The sequence below is a fragment of the Eubalaena glacialis genome, chromosome X (assembly GCF_028564815.1).
Source record: "Eubalaena glacialis isolate mEubGla1 chromosome X, mEubGla1.1.hap2.+ XY, whole genome shotgun sequence".
NCBI classification, from domain to species: Eukaryota; Metazoa; Chordata; class Mammalia; order Artiodactyla; family Balaenidae; genus Eubalaena; species Eubalaena glacialis.
The window spans coordinates 15,132,126-15,156,354 of record NC_083736.1 but is presented as its reverse complement, the minus strand read 5'-3'; the positions used below and the strand labels follow the sequence as shown (position 1 = coordinate 15,156,354).

The 24,229-nt window shown below is 50.8% G+C and overlaps 1 protein-coding gene across 7 annotated transcripts in view; it reads left to right on the top strand.

Moving 5' to 3' along the window:
- RAI2 (retinoic acid induced 2) overlaps positions 1 to 22,429 on the top strand; it is a 402,411-nt gene extending 379,982 nt beyond the window's left edge. For 5 of the 7 annotated variants that reach the window (XM_061178091.1, XM_061178093.1, XM_061178090.1 and 2 more), the window contains one exon: positions 20,181 to 22,428. In XM_061178091.1, the coding sequence (XP_061034074.1) occupies positions 20,205 to 21,788 (1,584 nt within the window). In that variant the 5' untranslated portion in view covers positions 20,181 to 20,204 and the 3' untranslated portion in view covers positions 21,789 to 22,428. Of the gene's footprint in view, positions 1 to 20,180 lie in introns of all 7 variants that reach the window. The other 2 variants (XM_061178094.1, XM_061178089.1) reach the window with 2 other exon arrangements.
- Positions 22,430 to 24,229: the final 1,800 nt, after the last annotated feature.

Sequence of the window (24,229 nt, the reverse complement as noted above, 5' to 3'; positions counted from 1 at the left end):
AAAAGCCTGGGCATGATTCCGAAACAGCCTGAATTTGTCTCTTTGAAAATACGTAGAGCTTCTCATCTGCTTATTCTCCCGGGAGAAGTCAGAGGCTCTCGGAAGTCAGTAATTGTGATCTCTTGAGTCATAATTTCTGCAGTTGTATCGGAGCCCAGTGTGGGGACACAGGATGGAAACAGCACGTGGGTCTGTTGCCACAGATGAGTCGCAGAGTGGAGGGGCTGAAATCTCCTCCTAGAAGGAAGGGATTAGCCGGTCAACGAGGAAAACAGATTTGAGAAATCCATTTACCCTGAAGGTTTAATAGGGAATGCAGGTCAGACTGACTCCAGTGTCTTTAGTCACGGCGCTCCGTCCCGGTTTTATCTTGTACCCGGCTCAGAGTTTCAAAAGAAAAGGGTAGGTGAGCCTTTAAACTCTGACCTTAATATTTCCATCCATATTTTAGGAGTAAGAATTTTTGTGTGTTGAACTGAAGGGATGGCATTAAAATACATGTAAAAGTATTAATCTACTACTTGTATATTTCTCACTTATTTGTAGATTATTAAGAAAACTTCTTTGTCCTGCTTATGTGGTCATAGCACCCACCTCAAATTTCAGAGAACATCACCAGCGTATCCTTGATTTTTCTCTTGAGAATATCACCCATGATAAGAAAATACCTTGGAAATATTCACATGGATTTTGACATGGCCCTAAGGCCATTAAAAAAATGTCAGAATCCTAACAATCTTTTTTGCAATAAAGAACTTCTGGTTGGAAGAACACCATTTCAGTATGCTACTTGTCACCTCATTACCTGAAAGCCACTTGGAGGCATTTGAGGGCCCAGAGGAACAGTGCGTTGCCAGGAACATCTTGCCAGGAACATCGCCTTGAACAGAGGGAACTTTGAATTCGAGCCATAATCTTGTCCCAGGATGTGTGGCCTGGGGCAAGTCACCTTTTCTCTACCTTTGTTTCCTCATCTGCAAAATGGGTTTACTAGGTAGTCTTTGTGAAATGAAAAGTAGAAGGCCGGGCAGGATCTAGTCCCTTGCCTTTCTTTTCTATCACTCAGGAACTTGCTCACTCCCCTCCTCTGTCTCCCTGTCTCTCTCTGTCTCTCTCTCTCTCTCTCTCTCTGTCTCTCTCTCTCTCTCTCACACACACACACACACACACTTCTTGCAGCACTGGAAAGTTGCTGTGCCATGGTGTTTCCTCATCTTTCAGGGCTTTACTCCCTGAAGTAGTCTCTCCCCCACCCCATTCCCCTGTGTCACTAACCCTGATTTACTTTCTTCTTAGCACTTAGCCCCATCAGAAAGTATAATAAGACACTCTGACGCTGGTGCAGGGGTAAACAAAGGAACTGAGAGAATATAAAGTCCAGAAACAGACCCACATGTTGTTGAGTGGGCCATGCCTTCATGAGTGTTTATTTTGTTATTTTAAATGTTATAATATTAAAAATAAAACAAACCAAAAAAAGGGAAGCCATGCATGGAACAGTGTTATGAACCAAAGATGATGACTACACAAATTCTGTGCACATGCGGTCCAAAGATTTTTAAATGAATGCTAATTCGTCTGGAGGAGGTCTCCACTCCAGTCGAGAGTTCGGCATGGATGACCAGGAAAGACCTTTGGAGCCCAGACACAATTCTCCATTGAGCAATTACTGGGCACCAGGCAATTTCTACTTAACCAGCAGTAGGCGTTATTTTCCCCATTTCACAGGCAGGGGAACTGCAGCTCAGAGAGGCTGAGTCACTTTCCCAAGGCCACAGAGTTCTGAAGGGGCAGAGCCAGGGGTCTGTGGCAGGCCTGATTCATAAGCTCATGCCTGTGCCAGTATGTCAAAAAGCCGCCCTGGGCTATTTGAGGGCTGAACACCACGGTGAATGGGCGAGACTGCTGTGGCCTCTTACTAGGGAAATAGAAGATGCCTCTCCCTCATGCAAAATAGATCTTTGCCCTTAATGAACTTCCAACTTTACCGCTCCTGCCCAGTCTTTTCTGGATGCCCCACCACAGAGACCCTTGGAGGAGATCTCGGTAGCAGCACTTTGAAGCTTCTCCCACAGGGCCCCTCAGTCGGGCAGCAGTTGTTGTGCAAAGACCAACACGTTTTGGCTCTTGCTTGCCTTAATACTCCCTCCCTTTCCCAAACACAAAAATATTGGCATTTCCTGGAAAGTGGTTTTGGCTCAAAGCCTGATAGCTATCCCACACTCCTGGGCCAGCTTCCTTTGGGGCCTCTGTTCTTTTATTTCATTGAGCATTTGTTTGGAGGCCGACTCTGCCTCCTTCGATTGTACCTGGGATAAAGGGCCCCTGGCAGGTGCCCTGGGGGTAACCTACTCCCCCTTACTAGCAGAATCCTCTGCTCCATCTTACCTCCCTTCACTATGCTCAGAATTGGTCAAAACTCAACATGTACGCACACAGAACCATTTTGGGTGGTTTTTTCTTTTTTGCAGTTTGATAGTATTTTCAATGTCTAGTTTCTTAAATCAAGGGACAATTAACATAAAATCAAATGATTCTTAAGTGGTCAGATACATCAGTGTTGACTATTGTGTGCATCTGTGTAATCACCACCTGAAAAAGGCTATAAAAATTTCCATCACCCCAGGAAAGTCCTTCCCCCTCCCCACTCCCCAGAGCAACCACTTTCTGATTCCTATCATTATACATTTTTTGGCTTGCTTTTGAATTGTGTCAATGAACTCTTGTAGCATGTACACTTTTGTATCTGGCTTCTTTTGCTCAACACAGTGTTTTCGAAACATCGATGTCATTGCTTGTGGCAGGAGTTCTCTGCTTTTTATTGCCAAGTAGAGGTCCACCGTGTGGGTGTTGCCCATTGTGTTTATCCATTCACCTGTTGACAGACATTTGGGTTGTTTTCCAGTTTGTGGCTCTTATGACCAGACTGCTATGAACATCTGTATACAAGTCTTTTGTGAATATATGTTTCCATTTCTCTTGGGAGGATACCTCAGAGTGGAATTGCTCAGCCTGAGGATGGGCAGTTGTTTAACCTCATTAGAAACTGCCAGACAGTTCTCCAAAGTGGCTGTGCCATTTTACCAACAGTGTAGGAGCGTTCCAGTTGCTCCATATCCTCACCAACTTTTGGTGTTACGGTCTTTTTTATTTTAGTCATTCTAATGGATGTGATATGATCCTTTAGGTTTTTCTTTTAAAGGACATTTTTAAGAATTTTCAAGCATGTCAGTCAGTGCCAGCTCAGACACTGAAAAGGTCCTGTGGAGGGGAAGCAAAGTGTTACATTTTTATGGTGAGGAGGTCTCTGCTTGTCATCCCTGTCCCTGAAGCAGAGTCTTTCCAGCCCTGAGGGCTGTCTACAGACTGCCGCAGGGCAAGCTCAAGGCCAGAGCCCCAGCGGGGGAAGGCAGGACAAAGCAAGAGGCAGACCAGGAGTCGGAGTGGAGGAGGGAGGGGCTCCCGCAAGGGGAGCTTAGAATGCCACCGTGACAACCGCAGGGGGACAGATCGTGCCCCACGCGCGCACTCACACACAGACGCTGAGAATCTAAGCTTTAAGTAGCCAGCAGGCACAGGCCAGTTCACAATCCTGCTGTCTTTTCAGCTTCTGTGATCACACATGGTATGAAAGCTCCACTCAACGGGGATATGACATTTCCAATTTCTTACCTTGTAGTTGGCCTAGGCAACTGGAAATCCTCCAAAACCAGTTGCCAGGCATGGGACCACTTAGGTGGCGAGCATCAGAACCATCCCTGGGGGTGCTGGTTACAGCTTTCCTGACTTCTCCAACCCTACCCATACAAGGCTGGGGAGCGCCTCTCAAATACTTTAATCAATCTGTGTATCTTGACTATCACTAATTTTACCCATTTCTAACAGTCATCACGCTAATTAGCAAGCCACCCATTTTACCACCAAAAGAGCATTTCTAATATCCCCTCTGCTCTGCTCGCCAAGCTTCGAGTATTGCTAGAGATGAAGGGCTAACTAGAACTCCTCCGGTAGCAGCCCAGGGTTGGGCCTCCCTGGTCTGAACTTGAGCTGACACCTCCCCACAACCCCGGGGGAGTGTGTTGATGACAGCGCTGGCTGGCTGGCTGCGTTAGGGCTTCACTTAAGTCGCGGGCAGGAAATGTCCCACTGTAGGTGAGGGTGCCCGCACCGTGTAGAAAGTATTCTGATCAGTTTGCTCCAGTGTGGCAATGCCCCAGAGTCTTTAGACGGATGGGTATTTTGGAGAGAAACCCAGCAAGAGGGCGGTAATGTCAAACATCGCACAAGAGCTTGCTAGTAGTGAAACATCAGTGTTTGGTGGAGGGGAGGATACTTTGGAAAGGGCAGTCTTTGCCCGGACAATCAATGATGTAGGGCACCAAGGGAAAGCTGGCTGAGCCCCTTGAAGCTTGGATGGTGGACCCCCCGAAAGGAAGATCCACAGGGACCTTTCCTCTAAAGAATCCCGTGTGGCTGGGGAAAGGGCAGAAGTCCCAGGCCTCCCTGCTCTTCAAACCAGCAAAGCATCAGAGAGTACATAAGAGGGAAGGGGGTGTTATGGTCCTAGCAGCTTCCTCTGGCCAGATGCCAGGCCCGCCAGCTTCCTGGGTCTGTTTGCCTGCATTGAGCCAGGGCCCCGCTGCTTCTCCCTCCCACACCCCTACCCACTCGCACGGGTGGGCCCCTGGGGGTCTCCAGGGCGGAAGGCTGCTAAAAGGCTGGCCTTCTCTGCTCTCTGATGGTAGCTCCACTCCCCCTGGCCTCTCCCGACCCTGCCAGCTCTGTGAATGCCAAGGAAATGGACTCTTTCAGTGGAGACTTATGCAGGAACCAAGCAAAGAATGGTCCCGAACCCATGTTCATAAATTGATTCAAGTCAGGAAGAACAGCCAAGGGAGTCAGTGCTTTTAGTGCAGAAAAGTTTGCACGTGGAGGCTCAGAACTGGGCTCTGAGCACTTGGGCGGCTCCTGCCGTTCTGGTTTTCAGCCAGTGGGGCTCGAGTTGCTCGGAGGCTGCAAGTCTGCCTGCCCCCAGCACTCGCTGTGCACAGAGCCGTCCTGGGAAGCACGGTGTCAGGTAAGGTGATGCTAGCTGCTGTTCTGCAAGTAGAATGTGTATTGCGGCTCAGGTACAACAGAAGTTTATTCCTTCCTCACATAAAGCCCAAAGTGGATGTTCCCGATGGCCGGTCGCCCTCCACCAAGCCATGAGTCAGGTGTGCAGATTCCATCTTGTGGCTCCACTGTCTCCATCAGGTGGCTTCCAGGAGGTCCCTGTGCATCAAGCTGAGGGGAGGGGAAAGAGGTTGGGGCATCGTGTATGGAAGGTTTGTAGGAGCCAGTCCTGGAAGTGCTGTGCATCACTTCCACCCACATTCTGTTTGCTAGAACTCAGGGGCATGGCCACACCAAACTGCAAGGGAGGCTGGGAAACGTAGTCCAGGCAGATGAAGAGGTGGGTATGGCGAACAGCTGGCCAGTTGGCCACAGATGACATACTTTTCTGGGAAGGGTGGGAATGAACCGTTACCTGGGATTCGTTGAGGTTTCGGAAGAGAGCGTTGTCCTTCAGGGGCCAGGGGTGGCTGGTGCAGGGGCGGTGGTGGAGCGGGGAGCTCAGGTGGAGGCCTGCTGCAGGGGCAGCAGCAGGCCAGGGAGTTCTAGGCTCTGGCCAGAGGCAAGAAGACACTCCCCCTTCGCCACCCTCAGCAGCCCCCCACGTGGGGCCCTCTCTTCCCCTCCCCCCCATCCCCCCCATCCCCCAGACCTGCCTTCCTCAGTTTGTGGGGGAAAAAGAAAAGTGAACAAACCAATTCAAACCAAGGTGGTACTGATCTGCTGGGGCTGCTGAGAAAGTGGATGAGAAAATGAATGTGAAACGCCTAGCAGGGCGCCTGGCACATAATAAGCAAATGCTTAGTAAATAGCTTATTATTCTCAACTTGTGAGTGTGTGTGTGTGTGTGTGTGTGTGTTTGTGCCTGTGTGAGGGGGAGGGGAGAGCTAGCAAAGTCCCCCAAATTAATCTACTCACTCTTTTCCTCCCTATCTAATGGTCTCATGACTGAATCATGACCTTCTGTTCAGCAGGGCCTGTGGAAACATCAAAATTGCGTTGGTTGAGTCGGCAATCCTTTGGCGCATGGGTTCATTGCCGAAGGGCAACTTTTAAACCCCTCTGGAGGAGCCCGACATGCCTCTCATGTTCACAGCACCCTGTCTCTCCCTCAGGCCCTCCCCAGCCCCGGGCCCCAGGCTCCACACCTTTCCTCTTGTGCCTTTCCTCCTGCTTCTGGACTGCCCACCCCGCTCATTCCACCATCTCCTCTCCTGAAATCCTGCCCCCGTGGCAAGACCCAGTTCACGTTGTCACTTCTGGGAGTAAAGGTTTAATGAGTGGAACTCAGCGGTGGAGCAGGTGAGGACAAAGGAGAATTATCATGGATCCTGGTTTGGGGACCACCTCGAGTGTTAGAGGGACGACAGGCAGACTCATTCCTGCTTGCCCACCGTGGGGTGTATGCATGTGTGTGTGTGAACACACGTTCCAGAACTCTTCCCCGAAAGAAAATAGGAAATAACACCTATAATCTTCATCGTCAACTAGCCAGATGTTACACTGCAGCCTTTCCTCCCCATACAGCACCCTTGCATTGTTTATGCTATGTTAGCCGCAACCCCGATACTTGCTTTAAGATAGAGTGCCTTTCTAGAATTTCCAAAGACTCACCAACCCAAAGATTCTGCAGAGTGCCTTGTTCTGTTCTTGAGAGAGCTTGTCTCCAGGCAGAGGGGTGCTTCTGACAAAACAGAATTCCAGAAAGAAGGCTCCCTGTTGAAAAGACAAGCACTCTCCGCCCTCTTCCTGCATTGTCTGCGTACTTCTCAGGTCGAGGTTACTATTATTATTATTTTTAGGCGGTATGCAGCTGATGAAGTGAAGTGGCATTTGTTTATTTATTGTTTTTTGGGCCCTGAGTTGGAACACAAGATCACTAGAAGAGAAACTCCCTCTATGACTCATCCCAGGAACATCTTGCGTTCTAGCCAGCACAAATATGATTAAAAGAACTTTCTTGAGGGCCCAAATTATATTCTAGCAAAGGAGCACATTAGCCCAGCTGAGCATCTCTGGAACATTTTGCTTTTGGAAGGGAGCTGCCTCTGGCCTCGTCCTGTGCCTGGCTCCTTATGAGATCTCAAGGCACACTTCTAGCAGATTCCTCTGTGGCTTGGAGATTGTTACCATAACAGAGTGTCTTCTTCACAGGGGTCATGGAAAGTGCCACCAGTTGGGGAAACACCTGGTCATGGTGGTCTGAATTGGTGACATTTGGGTCGTCACATGATAAGCACCAGAACTTTCCAGGGCATGGCTGGTGTAGCGGACATGGTTGACATCCTGTCCCCATGCCCTCTCAGAGTGACCCCTATACTCCAAAGGCTGCTCACTGAAAATACCTGTGGTTTTCCCTCAGGCTTTTTTTCCTTAGTCTCAGGAGTGCACTAGGCCCGCGTGCTGGGCTGGCTGGAAGTGCCAAGGAATTAACACATCGTCCAGGAGCAGCCCTTGACGTCTGATGGATGGGGGTTGGTGAATAAATGCCCCAACTCCCAGGCAGGTGTTCTCCACTGTCTCCCAGCGTTACCTGTGCAGCTGAGCCCCAGTTGCCCGCGGTGGTAACTAACTTGATAAGTTGGCTTCCTTCCTTTCCAAGTCTCAGTGCTTCACTTCTCTGCTGGTGTTTTCTAGATCTTCTGCCAAAGAAACTTCTTGCAGTCAAGCCAGTCTGTGGAGAAGCCCAAACTAAGATAAGGAGCCAATTGGGATCATCAAAACCCAACAGCTTTCCCCTCCCCCTCCTTACCGTGCCTGCCACAGTTGGTGGTCGTTAGGCTTCCACCGTGGCTGTGACATTGCAGTAGCATGTGTGCATGGGGGTGCAGTCCTTTGAGACCCCTAACCTCTGCAGAGAAACCTGGTAAGACAGGGACCAGAGCTGGGGGAGGTAGCCAGTTCAGTAACAGGGCCCTGTGAAGACAGTTCCAGATACTGCTAAAACCTCTGGACCCGGTAGCCACGTACTCATGTGGTTCCTGATATGTGAACAGCAAATGTTTGTTGATTGAGTCCAGGAGGGAATGAAGAATTGACTCGCATTCACTTCCTCTGTAAGCTCTGAAGGCTTAAAGGCTGAGGCCATGTCCCATCCCCTTTTTGCACGTCAAGTGCCTTTTAATGGAGCCAGCAAACTTGGTCATAGCTGTAGGCTCTCATCTCTATGGAGGGATTTCAAGATAAGTAAGATTTCTCCCTTTGGTTGGTGTCTGAAATCGCTCAATTAGGATTTCATTTCTTTGTCCATAACATTATCACTGACTGAATTAAGTTTATTATACCAATAAAGGAAACATAATTCTTGAACCTATTAGTCATAGACCTCATTGAGAATGAGTTTATCAGCTCCATTTTGGAAAACCCAATTTTGATAGAGGAAACCCAATTCTGACTGCCCAAGGAGGGGGTGAGAGGTAGGCAAAGACAAAGATCAGGCACCAAAAGAAGACTAATCTATGTTGTTTTCTACGACTGACAACTCAAGTCATAAGTGAATGTGCTTGGTGGTTTTCAAAGCATGGGAGAAGCTTTCCCCGAATTTGGGTCACCTTTCTCATGTACCTCTAGTGCTGGTGAACAATTTCCTATTTTCCCTCATTCTACTGGGAAGCTCCACTCCCGCCTCTCCCTCCACCACGCTGCACAGCAGCCAAGTGGTTGTAGCTCAACAGCGATCCCTTTTGGGCAGCTGAATAAAGCTCATTCAGCGTTTTTCTCACAGCTTTCCTCAGTTTCTCGGTTTTCTCTCTTCCAGCTGAGCAACCTTCTTTCCTTCAACTCTTGCCCAGTTATCTCAGACAATTCCTCTGCTTTCTCTCTCCCTCTTGTCCTTACCCAATTCCTCTCCTCTTCCACCCCTCCCTTGTTTTTGAGAAAATGCCCCTAATCTTGCAGCTAGGCAGGAGAGGAGAGCTATTTAGGCCCTTCTGTCACGGAGAAAGAAAACTGTAGGTTCTGAAGTGAAATTACACATCACAGCCAATCAGCGATCACTTTGGAACTTTACAAATGCTCATGAGTCCATTTTCCAGACACAAAAGGCTCTGGCCACCTCTTCTTTCTCTCCCAGCCTCTCAGCCTGAATGAGAAGTAGATTTTTGTATTTATTGAATTGTTTTCCCATTGTCTTTCATTTCCTGTAGGGCAACAGTGTTGTTTTCTATTTTCACTGCAAATGTTCAACATTTCAGCTATGCTGGGGGTTAAGTGAGTTTTTGTGGAAACCTCGCCATCAGATGTAATATTAATTCTATGGTAAATGCCTTCCCAGTTCCTAGCAGCTGATTTTAAAACGAACCTCTGAACAAACAGGGTTTTAACTCAGAAACTGAATGTACAAACCCATTGGGAGCATTTGTAATGCTACTTAAGACGCTGAGAGGAAATATAGGCAGTGGATCTGATAATGACGACAGTGATGCTAGTGACAAGGTGACAGTAATGATGGTGATGATATGATGGCTATGACAGTGAGAATGATGATGATGAAGCTGAAGACGATGACAGTGGTGATGACGATGGTGGCAGTAGTGGTGATGATGATGTTAGCCATGTTATTTTTAACATTATCACCAACTTTTTTTTTTTGGCTGCGTTGGGTCTTCGTTGCTGCACGCAGGCTTTCTCTAGTTGCAGCGAGCGGGGGCTACTCTTCGTTGCGGTGTGAGGGCTTCCCATTGCGGTGGCTTCTCTTGTTGCGAAGCACGGGCTCTAGGCGCGCGGGCTTCAGTAGTTGTGGCATGCGGGCTCAGTAGTTGTGGCTCACGGGCTCTAGAGCGCAGGCTCAGTAGTTGTGGCGCATGGGCTCAGTTGCTCCGCGGCATGTGGGATCTTCCCGGACCAGGGCTCGAACCCGTGTCCCCTGCATTGGCAGGCAGATTCTTAACCACTGTGCTACCAGGGAAGCCCTAGCCGTGTTTTATTGGGAGCTTTCTAAGTGCCAGGCCCTGTGCCAGGTACTTTACACTGATTATTTCCTTTCATCCTTACAACCACTCCAGGTCTTCCCCCACCCCAGGTTTTTTTAAGCTCCATTTTGCACAGAGGGAAACTGAGGCTTAGAACTAACTTGCCCAAGGTCACACAGCTAGCAAAGTTAGGCAGAGCTGAAATTTGAACCTAGGCCTGTCTGAGTTCGAAGCTTGTACTTCTGACCACTCTCGGGAGTGGGGGGCGCGGGGCAGTGCCCAGGTGAGGCTGGCACAGTTTTCATGCCGAGAGTTGGTGAGGGGCTCATGTGCATTAGGATAAAGGGAAAATCTGAACTCCAGTCCTTTGCACCTCGCAAATCTGCACCCCTTCCTTCCAGTGACCCCTCGGAGGGTCTATTTCTGGCACACTAGTCTCTGGAAAATGTCCTGCTAATGACACGGGATTATAAACAGTCCTTTTCCCAGAACAAAAATTTAACCTTTGTATCTCAATCTAATTAGAAGTATTTTCTCTTCCAGGAGCAGGTTTTTTTCCCTCTTTGTTCCTTATTTAAGAGGTTTCTTTATTGCCAGAAAAATCTCCAAACACCATAGCTTTTTAAGATGATAGACCCTGGCGAGAGATCTTGAACATGACCTGTGCTCCTGCACGAGATGGCCACTCCGGCACCAGCACCTGAGGGTGTTCGGGTGCTGTGTGTCCAGCTTAAGGCTCTGGGACCTTGGCCGAGTGCAGGGGTGGACACTCCTGGGCTCTCACAGCCCACATCCGGGTGAGTGTCCCCTGCCACCACCAGCAGTTCTTTATGATTTTCTCTGGTGATTCTGATCTGTGTCTCTCCCCTTCCCCTGGGCTCACCAAGACTTGAGGAGGGTGCTTCTTTCCTCTTAGTTTCAGGGGCAACCCTCTCTGGACAGTAAGCATTTCTCCTCTACCTTAGAGGGGTCCTCGCACTGACATCTCTTCCCATTGCTGTCTAGGGACTGGCATTCTTTTAGAGACTTACTCCTTTACCTCTGCAAGAACTGTGCACCTTGAGGGAGCCCTGTTAGAAGCAGATCGCCCTGGGAGAGTATCAGTTGGTTAATCCTTGGGGAATTGAGCTGAGAGAGAAGACAGTGAGCCTGTGGAGAAAGCAGCCTCAGGGCGGAGGACTAGGAGATGCGCGCCTGGCACGCGGTAAAGGTACTCGGATAGCTTTTGAAAGAATACATACATGAGTGGACGTGAACCTAGTTCTCTATTCCGGCGCCGCACCCGGGCCTGCAGCCCAAGGGCCGCCATAGGTCCTCTGTGGGCAGGCTGGAGGTACTTGGGAGTGTAAAATGAGATCGGAAATGCAAAGACATCTGACAGTCTCCTCCTGGGCCAGAAAGGAACCAGGGCAACCGCGTGGCACCCTCCACAGCCAGACCCCCAGATCCCTCCTGTGCCCTGGTGGAATCCTACCACGTCGTAGGGACGTTTGGCACATCGTGGGTTCTCGACAGCGCTGTGATGTCTTCACCCCACAGACACTGCCCTGCTCTGGAAGTTGAGTCCCAAGAGAGATAAACCATGCTCTGACTGAAGCCGAAGAGGTCTTCTTACCTTCTCCCCTCCTTTTGGCCTTCTCTTCTCCCTTGGCCTGGTTTAAAGATGAACCAGAACTCCCAAAGGAGCCTGCCTCCTTTCTCTAACCTTTCCCTCTTCACCATTCCTGGTCCCTCCCTCCGAGCTGCTCCCCTCACCCACGCTGTGGGCTTTGGAGTTGGGAGGATAGGGAATGGAGTCTTCTCGGGGGTCATGGGAGTGGCCTAGAAAGACCCGCCCCCATTCTGCCCTCCCCCCACCCCCTTGTGCCCTTTCCCTCTTCCGTCCAAGTCTCTTGAATTCCCACACCTCCCCATCCCTCAGGACCCGCAGCAATTCCTAGAAGGCCGGGTTTGACTCCTTCCCGGCAGGCACCACTCACTCGTGGGAGGCCTGAGTTAACTTTCCACCCCACCATGAGAGAGGGGGGCAGTACCGCAGGTTACAGAAGAGGAAACTGAGTCCCAGGGACACAAAATGACTTTACCCCAGTCACAAAGAGCTCGTGTGTGTGTGTGTGTGTGTGTGTGTGTGTGTGTGTGTGTCTTGAATCTCATCTTTTACTTCTATTTCAATTTCTTGTCTATTAGGTATCATGGACTCGAGGGTTTATTTCATCTTTTTTATCAAGCTCCTCACCCATCAAACTCTATTTGACAGTTTGATGGTTGAATCAGACCATCCCACATACTTTGGTGTTGCACTCTGGTTAAGGGATACAGACGTAGCAGGGGACCCCTTTGACTCAAGTGAAATTTGAACCCAAGGCAATGGCTGAGGGACTGTGCTTTTGGAGGAGCACAGGTCTGAGAGTCTTGCACGCTACAACCTCTGAGCCTCACTCAACCTCTGAACCTCAGCTTCCTGCTCTGCAGAATGTGAGGGGTGGCCTGGGCCAGTGACCCCAAGACTCGTTCAGGCAGGGGGGACCCTTGGAAGTCTCGCTGGGCCTTGGAAGCTCTGTCTCTCCTGCCGAGTTTCAACTTTTTCATGCTTGCACTCCTATCAGAAAAAAAAGAAGGAATTGAACACCCCCTCAACACATACACATTGTTAAGTTATATATGTCTTCCTGTATTTATTTATTACATATGCCATAAAATAGAAAAATGGGAATAAAAAGGATGAGATGGTAAAATGGACATAAATAAGTTTTATGACGACTTTACCCTGCTCGCCGGGAAGGCCTGGGAGTGCCCTGGTGTCAATGGCCAGTTTACGATGCTCAGGCTCGCTGCTTCCTCTGCCTGATTGTCTCACAGCTCCCATTTTCACCAATATCACATCACATCAGAGCTAAGATTTGCACTCAGTCCTCTCTGGCAGAACTCCCCACGGCCGCTGCCCACCTTCCCGAAGGTGAGACTCAGTCACGAGCTGCATGGCCACCACTGTTTTAATAAATGAAGTAACATGTTGGGGAACTCATTCCCAAAGCTAACCTGGGCGGTCATAGTCCTTTTGGAGGGCCGTGTAGACCTCTGCGTGTAAAAGGCAATCAGCTGTAAGCCAGGTGACTATTTTGTGTATTCTCCGTATTGTAGCCAATTTGGGAATACATTCATGTGATAATTATGTTCACAGCTTCAGTAGAAACGCCCTGTGCTGATGTTTGAAGCTCAGAAAATTTAATCACTGGGGCAAGTAATTGATGATTATTACACCCTGTGGGGAGAGCAAAACCATTTTTTTACCCAGTTGGAATTACTTCTTAGATATTTAGTGCATATCAGGTCCTGAATGGTGAAACCATATCCACGTTGTATTAAAGGATGAAAGTTATGCTTTGCTCATTTCACTCATAGTAAGTGGCTGGTGATTTTTATACAGAATTAGGTTGATCATTGAGGGTGTAGTTTTTTTTTTTAGAATTTTTTTTTAATTAATTAATTAATTTATTTATTTTTGGCTGTGTTGGGTCCTCATTTCTGCGCGAGGGCTTTCTCTAGTTGCGGCAAGCGGGGGCCACTCTTCATCGCGGTGCGCGGGCCTCTCACTATCGCGGCCTCTCTTGTTGCGGAGCACAGGCTCCAGACGCGCAGGCTCAGTAGTTGTGGCTCACGGGACTAGTTGCTCCGCGGCATGTGGGATCTTCCCAGACCAGGGCTCGAACCTGCGTCCCCTGCATTGGCAGGCAGATTCTCAACCACTGCGCCACCAGGGAAGTCCGAGGGTGTAGTTTTAAGTGCTGGATTGAAAGCAAGAAATAGATTTAGAATAGGGTGCAGTTGGGAGGGGGAGGATGCTTACAGAGGTCTCTGGGAAGTCAGCCTTGCAAGAAGGAGTGACACCTCACTTTTTCCCGGGGGCGGGGGCACATGGGAAGACTCTGTGATGGCCAGGGTGGAAGTTGAGGGAATTCCGGACTTGATGGCTTTAATCTTTTCTGTGAAGTAAGAAGCAAGATCAGCCACTAAGAAGAAGGTTGGCTGACCAGGTGCCTTGTTCTCTGGCCTTTGGATTAAGGCCATTCTGACTGCACAGTAGAGTCACCTAGGGAATTTTTCAAAACCCCAATGCCCCGGCTGTACCCCAGACCAATTAAGTCAGAGTCTTGGTGGTGGGACCCAGGCATCAGTATTTTTTAAAGCTCCCGGGTGATTCTAATGTGTAGCCAAGTTGAGAACCAGAGGTAAGCCAGCACTTGTCAGATGTGAACGTGCACACAGATCATCCCGGGAGCTTGTCGAGATGCAGGTGCTGATTCAGGTGGTCTGGGGTGGGGCTCGAGACTCTGCATTTTTAGCAGGCTCTCAGGTAATGCTGCTGCCACTCCAAGGACATGGACGATCCAATTCTGACCTGAAAAAATGATGGCTGCCTACAGGCTCCATAAAAACCAAAGCTGTTGATATTTTACAGTTGGAAAACACATAGTATCAGGATATATTTTTAGAAAATGGATGTCTTTTTTTCAAAATAAATTTATTTATTTTTATTTATTTATTTTTGGCTGCTGTGCGCGGGCTTTCTCCAGTTGCGGCGAGCGGGGGCTGCTCTTTGTTGCAGTGCGCGGGCTTCTCATTGCGGTGGCTTCTTTTGTTGTGGAGCTTGGGATGTAGGCATGCGGGCTTCAGTAGTTATGGCTCGCGGGCTCAGGAGTTGTGGCTCGTGGGCTCTAGAGCACAGGCTCAGTAGTTGTGGAGCACGGGCTCTAGGCATGAGGGCTCAGTAGTTATGGCTCACGGGCTCAGTAGTTATGGCTCACAGGCTCAGTAGTTGTGGCGCACGGGCTTAGTTGCCCCGCGGCATGTGGGGTCTTCCCGGACCAGGGTTCGAACGCGTGTCTCCTGCGTTGGCAGGCGGATTCTTAACCACTGCGCCACCAGGGAAGTCCCGAAAATGAATGTCTTAGAGGAAGAAATTTATCTTGATAAAATATCTAGGTGAGGCTGACTTCAGGGGAAGAGGAGGGCAGGTCACGTCTGCAGGCTGTTCGGGCTGAAGGGGGTGTCCCCAGGATCGGAACCAGGGGACTCCAGAACGGCCCGCCCTAGAGCATCCAGGTCCTGGAGGTGGAATCTGCCCAGATCACTAAGACTGCTTCCCCTGAGGCTGAGCTCACTTCCCTGTGACCTCACTCCAGTGGTCCCAGGGTCCTCACAGGGCTCCCAAGCAGCCAGTGGCCCCTGGCTTGCGTCACCACGAGGTGACCCTGCCCACCAGACCTAGGAACCGAGTCCTCAAGCATTTCCTCAGGGGCGCTTGGCGCTGCAGACCAGGGGCCTTGTGGTCGTCTTGATAGTTGTTTCTGTGGTGAAAATGCTCTCAATTCACAGTACAAAATCAAGCCCCTCTCTAGAAGGTGATATAGGGCTCCTGGCATGCCCCCAGGGCTTTTGTCCAAGTTCCCAGCTCAGAAATCAAGCTGTGCGTGAGGCGGTCTCGGGGGCCCTGTCCTGGGTTAGAGCGGGGTTCGCAGTCCCATTCTGAACTTCCTTCAGTTGGAGTTGGTGTGGGCTCCTCAGGGGGTCCCCATGGGATCATTTAGGGTGTAGCTGAGGGTATTAGGGTGAGTGTGTGAGAGTGTATGTGTGTGTGTGTGTGTAGAGAGGGAGAGAGAGATTAGGTGTTAAATGCCCACAACAGGGAAATAGATGGACTCTACGACCTAGAGAATAGTCTAAATTATCTGAGTGGTCAACTGTTTTCACTTTTGAAATTAAGCTATAAATGAATCCTCGTCAAAACAATGTCAATCTGTATGGAAGCCTGTAAGGTAAATTGAGTCCTTTGTGCAACGCTCTGGAGGCAGGAGGCCTGAGAGGCAGGCCCGGCTTGCAGGGCACCCAGTGGGGTGCAGATGTGGGGCGGGTCACTGACCGACTGCCTGGGAGTTGGGCCCCAGGTTGGCTTCTTCACGAATGTAACTCCTTGTCAGGAAAACGGCACACGTGCCGCTTTGCTTTGGTTTTCTTTGTCTGTGTGTGTCAGAGAAACACGGGACCCGAGGATGAATCCATTCACAGGTCACCCTGTCAGACTCTTCCCTGTCCACAAAGTGCTTTCGCACCTACTGTCTCGTCATTGGAGTCCCCCCTGGCTGGTGAAGGGGGGTGCCTGCCATGTTCCCCTCCGTGGCACCCGTGGGCCTGACCCTCTGCTCTCTCCACAACAAGAGCATGGTGACCTCTGTGATAACTGGCCTCCGGCGAGTTTTATTCAGCCTCCCTGGGTCACGGTTTCCTCATCTGTAAAAAAGATCGGGAAGAGGATAGAGATGTCAGCTTTAATGTCCCTGCCAGTCTTGATATGCCATGATTCTATAAATGTGACAAGACGCTGGTTATGAGAACACCAGGTTGCGAAAGGCCTAGATACTCATTCATGCCCTCCTTTCTGAAAGGATTCACCAGCTACGGATATAAAGATGAGCAAGTGAGAAAGTTGTTTCTCATACTGGCAATGACAGTATGAGGGAGAGGGTCAGGACTAGACAAGGTAAGTTGGGGTCCTGTGGGAGCTCAGTGGGGTTGGGGGAGATCTCAGAGGATGAGACTCCAGAGTCTGACAGGTGAGCAGGAGTTGGCTGGGTGAAGGTCAAGGCCCGAGAGGGCTCCAAGCTGAGGGGCAGATCCTAGGGACAACGTGCCTCTGGTATCCTTAGATCTTCGTGATAGTTAGACAAGGGGTTCAGGTGGCAATTTTGTGACCCCACAGGGGTCTCTGAGCCCAATTGCTGCCCCAGACCGTCCTTCCTCACCTCCGCAGCTGCTCTGTGCCCTGAGGCTTCTCCCCAGAGTCTCCATCTGGGGGGCACGTAGGCAACTGGCCACGGGCCAAGAGAGCGAGGGTCTCCAGCAACCGCAGATCCAGATCACCCACTTCCCCTCCCTTTACGCCCCGCCCCATACCCCCAGGGGTAACAGGTGCAGGCCAAATGGATGGCCGATCTCATTTAAATCCATTTGCAAACAGTATTTTGAAAAACCCAAACAAAAGGCTCCCTGTCACCTCTGAAGAAATGGCACGCCCTCTGCTTGAGCATTACGTGGTGGCTTCTGTGACACGGCCTCTCCAGTCAGCATCTGGCTTCTGGCTTGTCTTCAGGGACAGGGACTTGCCCTGTGAGCCCTCATCTCACGAGCTGGTTGTCATCCTCAGGGCGTCCCTGGGGCTTCCAGCACCGGCTCCTACAACAGTGACACCCACTCCGGCCCCCCAACTGCTGACGCAGAGTCGGGGTGCCTGCTGTCAGGGTGAAGGAGGGGAGGAGGAGAAAGGCGAAAGAGGGGAAGAGCCCCCGGGAGGCGGGAGGGTGCTTGACGAAGGCAGTGTAGTCCTGGGCCCCGCGTGGTACCTGATGGGGAGCGGGTGCTCAGTCCCCGGTGGGGACCGGCAGGCGGCGTCTCAGCAGGCCCCTAGGTGAGGGACTGGGGCTGCTTCCCGGGCCTGCTTGGCTCAGTCATCAGGCAGGTCCAAAGCTGTCATGTGGGAGGAGGCAGGGGTGATAGTTCGGCCCTTGGCCCCTGAGATGCCGCGCACCGCCACCTGCATCCTGGCCTGTCCCGCATCCCATCTGGCCCCGGCCCTGTTCCCAGAGGCTTGAGGCCCCGGCAAGGGGTCTGATGGCAAGAGTTTAAAGCCACTGAGCGCCCCCTGTGGGAGGAGCAGGGCCCTGTGGGAGGCACCCTCACCTGGCAGGATGGCCTCCGCATACTCTGAGCGGGAAGGCTCTGGAGGATTCGCAGTCCTGGAACCGGGGCCAGGCAGGGAGAGGAGTGAGGCTGCGCGGGAGGAGATGCGAGCCGCCGCCGGAGCTGAAGGTGTGTGCCAGGAGCAGGTGGGGGAGGCGCTGAGACGTCTGCCGTCCCGCGCTCGGCGACGTGAGGGCGGGTTGAGGGAGGCAGGGAGGGAGGGAGGCCGCCACGTTTGGAAGGCGGACACGTGTAGCCTGTTATGAGAAAGCAGCCTCACAGCTGGATAATCCCAAACCCGCGGGAAACACAGAACATGACTTCTTCTGGTGACCTGCCTCACAGGCCCTCAGAAGCCACTCAGATGGGTGGCCGTGGGTGCCTTCTCTGACCGCTGACGTCCTTGTCCTCACCAGCCCCGCCCAAGCTTCCCTTCAGCCTTTTGCCACCCCGCCCTGAGTTCTGGCCACTGTGAGGGGCAGGGCGACCCTTCTGGAGGAGGCCCTGGGTGCTCAGGGCCTTCGAAGGGCTGTCCGTGAGTGGCCGACAGAGCTCTGTCCTGCCGAGGCTGATGCGCCTCCTGGCTTCACTCTGAGGCCTTCTCATGCTCGCCAGTCTCTGTCCGATCAACGGCATGCACCCCCAGTAGGCTCTAATCCCCGTGAAAGCAGGAGCATCTCCAGGATCATGACAGCATCTCCAGCCCCCAGCAAAGCGTTGGGCAGGCAGTAGGCATTCAGCAAATTGATAGGTCGGATGGATGAATGAATGCATGGAAGAATGAATGAATGGTGTATTGGAGGCATGGCATTTTCTGGGCTGAATCAGGGAGCACTCCTCTCAGGAAAAACCAGGCCCTTCAGCTGGGGCAAGCCCCCTCAGCCTCGCTGGGGACAGACTTCCTCCCTACTCTGCCCCAAGGGCATCATTGGCCACCACGCTGGGCCACTTCGTGATCATTTCTGGAGCGCACCCTGCCCCTATGGAGCTGGGCTCTGGTGCCCTCCCTCAGAGGCTCCGCAGTGTGCCCTGCCGAGGGCATCCCTCACCATTCCTTCTCCATAGCGTTGTTTGCACAGCATCCTTCCGCTTGTCCTCTCCTCGTTCTGTGCATTTGACACGTTGTGATTGTCCGGAAGTGTCACAGAGTTGTTCATTTCTTAAAGCTGCCTTCCTGTAGTGAGGCCTCATTTGTTCACTTCTAATCCCATGGTGTGCTGGGCCGCCTCTCTTGTTTTGGAGGTTGTGTTGGTAATTTCGGGGTGAGGAGAGAAGGACAAGTTGACCACAGGACGAAAGTCTAGACAGCTCAGACAGGTGAGGTCAAGAATCGGAGTTGCCCAAGGCCTGCCCAGCAAGACTGAGGATTATTGAATTATTATTGAGCCCAACCAGACTCCAGGGCTGCACAGATCCCCGAGTTAGACATGGTGCCTGCCTTCTCCATGGTAACAAGGCTAAATATGGACGCGTTTCCATGGAGAGCCATATCGCAGCTGCAGCCCTGCTTCCTCCAGGAAGCACCGGCGCTGGGCTTCTTTGGCTTCTCAGGAGGTGGCCAGTGGTGCCGCGGACATCAAGAAAGTATATCTCACCTTTGAGGATGTTTGTTTCCAACAGGGTTTCCATTTCCCCAGCCCTAGATTCATCAACATCTGTTCCTCTTGACAGCTAGAAGTTAGGAGAGACGGGTCACGGGTCAGACAGACGGAATGGGGAAAGTGACGCTGGACCCAATGAGCATTCGTGCAAGTTATTCTGTCTTCACCTTGCTCCTCGGAGTGGCTTTTCCTATTACTGGAGGAAAGGGGGTGTCACTGGTTGGAGGGAGACAACTGTAATGAGCCTTGTATAAATACACTGCTGTTCCTCTCATCAAGCCTCTTTTGGAAGAATTATTGCTGCTACAAAGAGTTTTTTAAATGCTTTCCATAACTGGGATGGCCCCCTTCCAACTTCATACAGTATTCTAAAGTGACAGGGTTCTATTTTTTTTCTTAAAGGAAAGTAAGTCTTTGCTGCATATTTGAATTTGAACAAGTCCAATCCCCGCATTATCTTAACTGTCCGATAGAACAACGTGGAATGAAACTTTGTGTTTGTTGCAGGCTAAACATATAAGCTGAGTGAGTATTCGGCTTCACAATACTCTGTTTAACCTCACTTGGCTATTTAGTCATTACATCATCTGTGTTTATAGTTTAATCGTCTGTTAAATTGGGGCTGTCCACGCACAGCTGATCGTATGGGTGTGTTCGTATATATTAGGAAATATCTGTAACATGTATGTATACACAGAGAGATGGGTGTGCTCCCCGGTTAACTAAGATGTGGAAACTTTTAAAAGATGTAGAGAGAGCTCTCAAGGCAATTATAAATAGTCTCGGAAGGAAGATTCATATGGTGTGTTCTGTGTTGCAGGCCGAGTGGCATCAGAGCTGAGTGATGGACGATCTGCAGTCCCAGAACCTCTCCATGGACATGACCGACTCCTCCCCTGCCTTGACCAATAACAGACTGGAGAATGGCATGGCCCAGCTGATCACCACTGAGGCCTGGAACATCAACTCCACCGACCTGGTAAAGAAGGCCCTGGTGACCGTGCCGGCCCCGTCCATTCTGAACCCCCCGGCTGAGTCCCAGAGCGGCATGGCTCTGAAGGTAGCGGCCACCGTGCTGCAGCCCCTGTGCCTCGGGGAGAGTCCGGTGGTGATGCCCATTCACATGCAGGTGGAGGGCAGCTCCGCGCCAGAGCTCAACCCTAACGGCAACGCCACTTACGTCATGACCACACAGGGCCCCGTGCAGCTGCCGGTGGTGCTGGAGCAGCACGTCTTCCAGCACCTCAACTCCCCTCTGGTCCTGCCACAGGAGGCCCCGTGCTCCTCCAGCGCCATCCACAACAACCTCTTCCAGGGAGCCGAGGACCCCGAGGGCCAGCCCCAGCTCCTGGACCTGAGGATCCCCAGCCAGCCGCAGGAGCCCACGTTGCCCTTCGAAGCCGTGCTCCAGAATTTGTTTCCTTCGCAGGGCGCTCTCGGCCCTCCACCCTGTCAGCCTCCTCCGGGATACGCCCCTGTGCCCCCCCAGCCCTTTAACTCCCCCTTGTCCCCCCTGGTCCCGCCGGCCACCCTCTTGGTTCCCTACCCTGTGATCGTCCCCTTGCCTGTGCCGGTCCCCATCCCCATCCCCATCCCAGTGCCTCAGAGTCCTGAATCCAAGTTCAGCCCCAGCTTCCGAAAGCCACCATCTTCCTTCGGCCTACACCCCTTCAAAGGCACCCAGACCCCTCTCCAGAAGGAGGAACTGAAGCCCTTCGACCTCCTCCCGCCGAGGGAGTACTTCCAGCTCGGCCGCCACACCGTCATCAAGATGGGGAGTGAGAACGAGGCCCTGGATCTCTCCATGAAGTCGGTGCCCTGGCTCAAGGCTGGCGAAGTCAGTCCCCCGATGTGCCAGGAAGATGCAGCCCTAGACCTGTCACTGGCAGCCCACCGGAAATCTGAGCCTCCCCCTGAGACATTGTATGACAGCAGCGGGTCAGTGGACAGCCCAGGTCACACTGTGATGGAGAAACTTCCCAGTGGCACGGAAGTGCCCTTTGCCCCCGCCACGCCCCACGAGGCCTCAGCCGTGATGGTTAGTCACATGGGCAGCAGCGACGCCGCCGCCGAGCCGCCCAGCCAGCCCAGCGGTGAGGTCAAGGCTGAAAATAACATTGAGATTGTGAGCGAGTCCCAGGCGGCCAAGGTGATCGTCTCCGTGGAAGACACTGTGCCTACCATCTTCTGTGGCAAGATCAAAGGCCTCTCGGGGGTGTCCACCAAAAACTTCTCCTTCAAAAGAGAAGACTCCATGCTTCAGGGCTATGACATCAACAGCCCAGGAGAAGAGTCCATGGGAAACACGGAGCCCCTTAGGAAACCCGTCAAAAACCGGAGCATAAAGTTAAAGAAAATGAACTCCCAGGAAATACACATGCTCCCAATCAAAAAACAACGGCTGGCCACCTTTTTTCCAAGAAAGTAAATAATGGCTTTTTAAAATTTTTATGATTATAATATGGGGAAAGGTGCATTGGTTTTATAAAAAGGCATTTAAAACAAATTATCTTTGTTAATTATTTTGGGGAGTAGCTGGGAAGCGGGAAGGCAAATTGGCTCTAGAGGCCCTGTAAGCAAGTTTCATTTTCTTTTTTAATTTTTGACTTTTCACAAATGAGTAAATAAGAGCAACCTATTTTTCAAGCAGATTGCACATTTTTTGCAGCTTTAATGGAATATTGGGTGAATCAGAGGGGTAAAAAAGCTATTTTCATTGCCACAAAGTGCTTTGATGATGTAATACCTAATAAAGGGTAGGATGAATATTTCACAATAAATGTTTGTTTGCACTAACTGGTTGCAGTATTCTATCATTTATAAAATCTGCATTCCTGAACTGGCATGGTTTGGCCAAAACTGTCGCTTGTGAAGCACTGCAAGTTATCCGTGTTTAGAGACCGAAGCTCTTCAGGCATGTTGGGCAAAGAAGAATCATATTGGCCTATGTCCTCAGAAAAGGAGGATTAGGGGCAGGACAGGAATAAAGATGCAGACATAGAGAATGGACTTGAGGACACGGGGAGGGGGAAGGGTAAGCTGGGACGAAGCGAGAGAGTGGCATGGACATATATACACGACCAAATGTAAAATAGATAGCTAGTGGGGAGCAGCCGCATAGCACAGGGGGATCAGCTCGGCGCTTTGTGTCCACCTAGAGGGGTGGGATAGGGAGCGTGGGAGGGAGGCGCAAGAGGGAGGGGATATGGGGATGTATGTATATGTATAGCTGGTTCACTTTGTTATACAGCAGCAACTAACACATCATTGTAAAGCAATTATACTCCAATAAAGATGTTTAAAAAAAAAAAAGAAAAGGAGGATTAGGAATATGTATGACCTTGAGCAAGTCATTTCCCCTTCTGGCCCCTTTCTTCATTTGTAAAAATGTGGCAAAGGGAGGGGGTGGGGAGGTGAGTTTCAAGTACCCAATCCCCCCTCTAATTCACAGAGACCCTGGATGTGCAGAATTCTGTCTGAAACCTCCCATAGACTAAAACAGACAAATGTCTCTAAAGGGAAATTTACCTGCTTCTTTTCCTCCCTCCTCCCAAAATTTAGCTGAAAGGACTTTCTCTTCAAGGGTAGTAGGAGCACTGTTCTGAATGACTAATAGTCTTGCAAGTCAAAAGTATTACCGAAGGCCACTGAGAACAAGAGGGAAGTCCGGTGGATTAGGAGGTGTCTCATGTAAGTTCCCGGCCCTGGGTAGAGATGTTTGGGAGTGGGGTCGAGGACGGAAGAGAAAGCCATTCCTTATTAGTTTATCCCAGTGATTCTCAACTGGGGGTGATCGTGCCCTCCAGGGAACATCTGACAATGCCTGGAGACGCTTTTGGTTGCCATGGCTTGGGGAGGGGGGTGCTCCTGGCACCTGGTGGGCAGAGACCGCATCCCACAGTGCACAGGGCAGTCTCTACGGCAGAGAGTGATCCAATCCCCATGTCCACAGCACTGAGGCTGAGAACCCGCCGTTAAACCATCTCTCGATGGACAGAAGCAATGCACCTGGAAGAAGAGAACAGCACGAAGCCATCCACACCAACGAGGAACTGTGAGTGTACGTTTAAAATAGACCTGCTAGGCGGCACAGCACACTTGGGTCTGAAATTGTGCTGGCGAGAGACTGATTACAGCATGCCTGCTTTTAAACTTCAGCCTCTTTCTTTCACTTCTTGCAATTAGTATGTATCCAGCTGTTACCGTGAACACGAACAGGAGGGAAAGCAGTTGCGAGACTGTTCTTCTATTACCAGGCCCTCCGTGTATAGGGTTACGGTGTTAGCTGGTCCTGTACCCATACCCCCCTAATGGATTTTCTTTTTCCTGCTCTTGGCCTGTGTCGTTACAATTTCTCTTTCAAAGTGTGGCACGATGAGAAATAACCAAATCGTTGTTTCTCATGAGGCTAACTAGTCCCATTCTCTTAAACCAGCCAGACTCCACCCTTTAAGCTTCTGCATGGGGCCGTCTTTTCCAGTTTTACTCCCATTGTGGGTTTCTGGCCATGTTTCCTGAGCTTGGCGTGTGTATTCCAGTTTCATATACAACCAACACAGATGTGCCTAGGGACTAGCATTTCCCATTCACCTGCTGTCCTTTTCTCACCATGTTTGTGGTTGTTTCTGTTGCCCCTGTAGTGCTAGGCAGCCTTTCTGCACCGGCCAGCAGGGCCCCTGTCTTCACAATGTACTGGGAAAAGCTGCGCTTATTCTGTCTTTGAGGGAACAGAATTCTCAATTTGCCCTTTAGAAGCAAGTGTTTAAAGCTGACTGACTGACATCTAGGTGGAAAGGAAGGCATTTGTAACCTGTAATCACATTATAAACATGAGGCTGCGAATTTCTCTTTGTTATATCTGGAGATGCC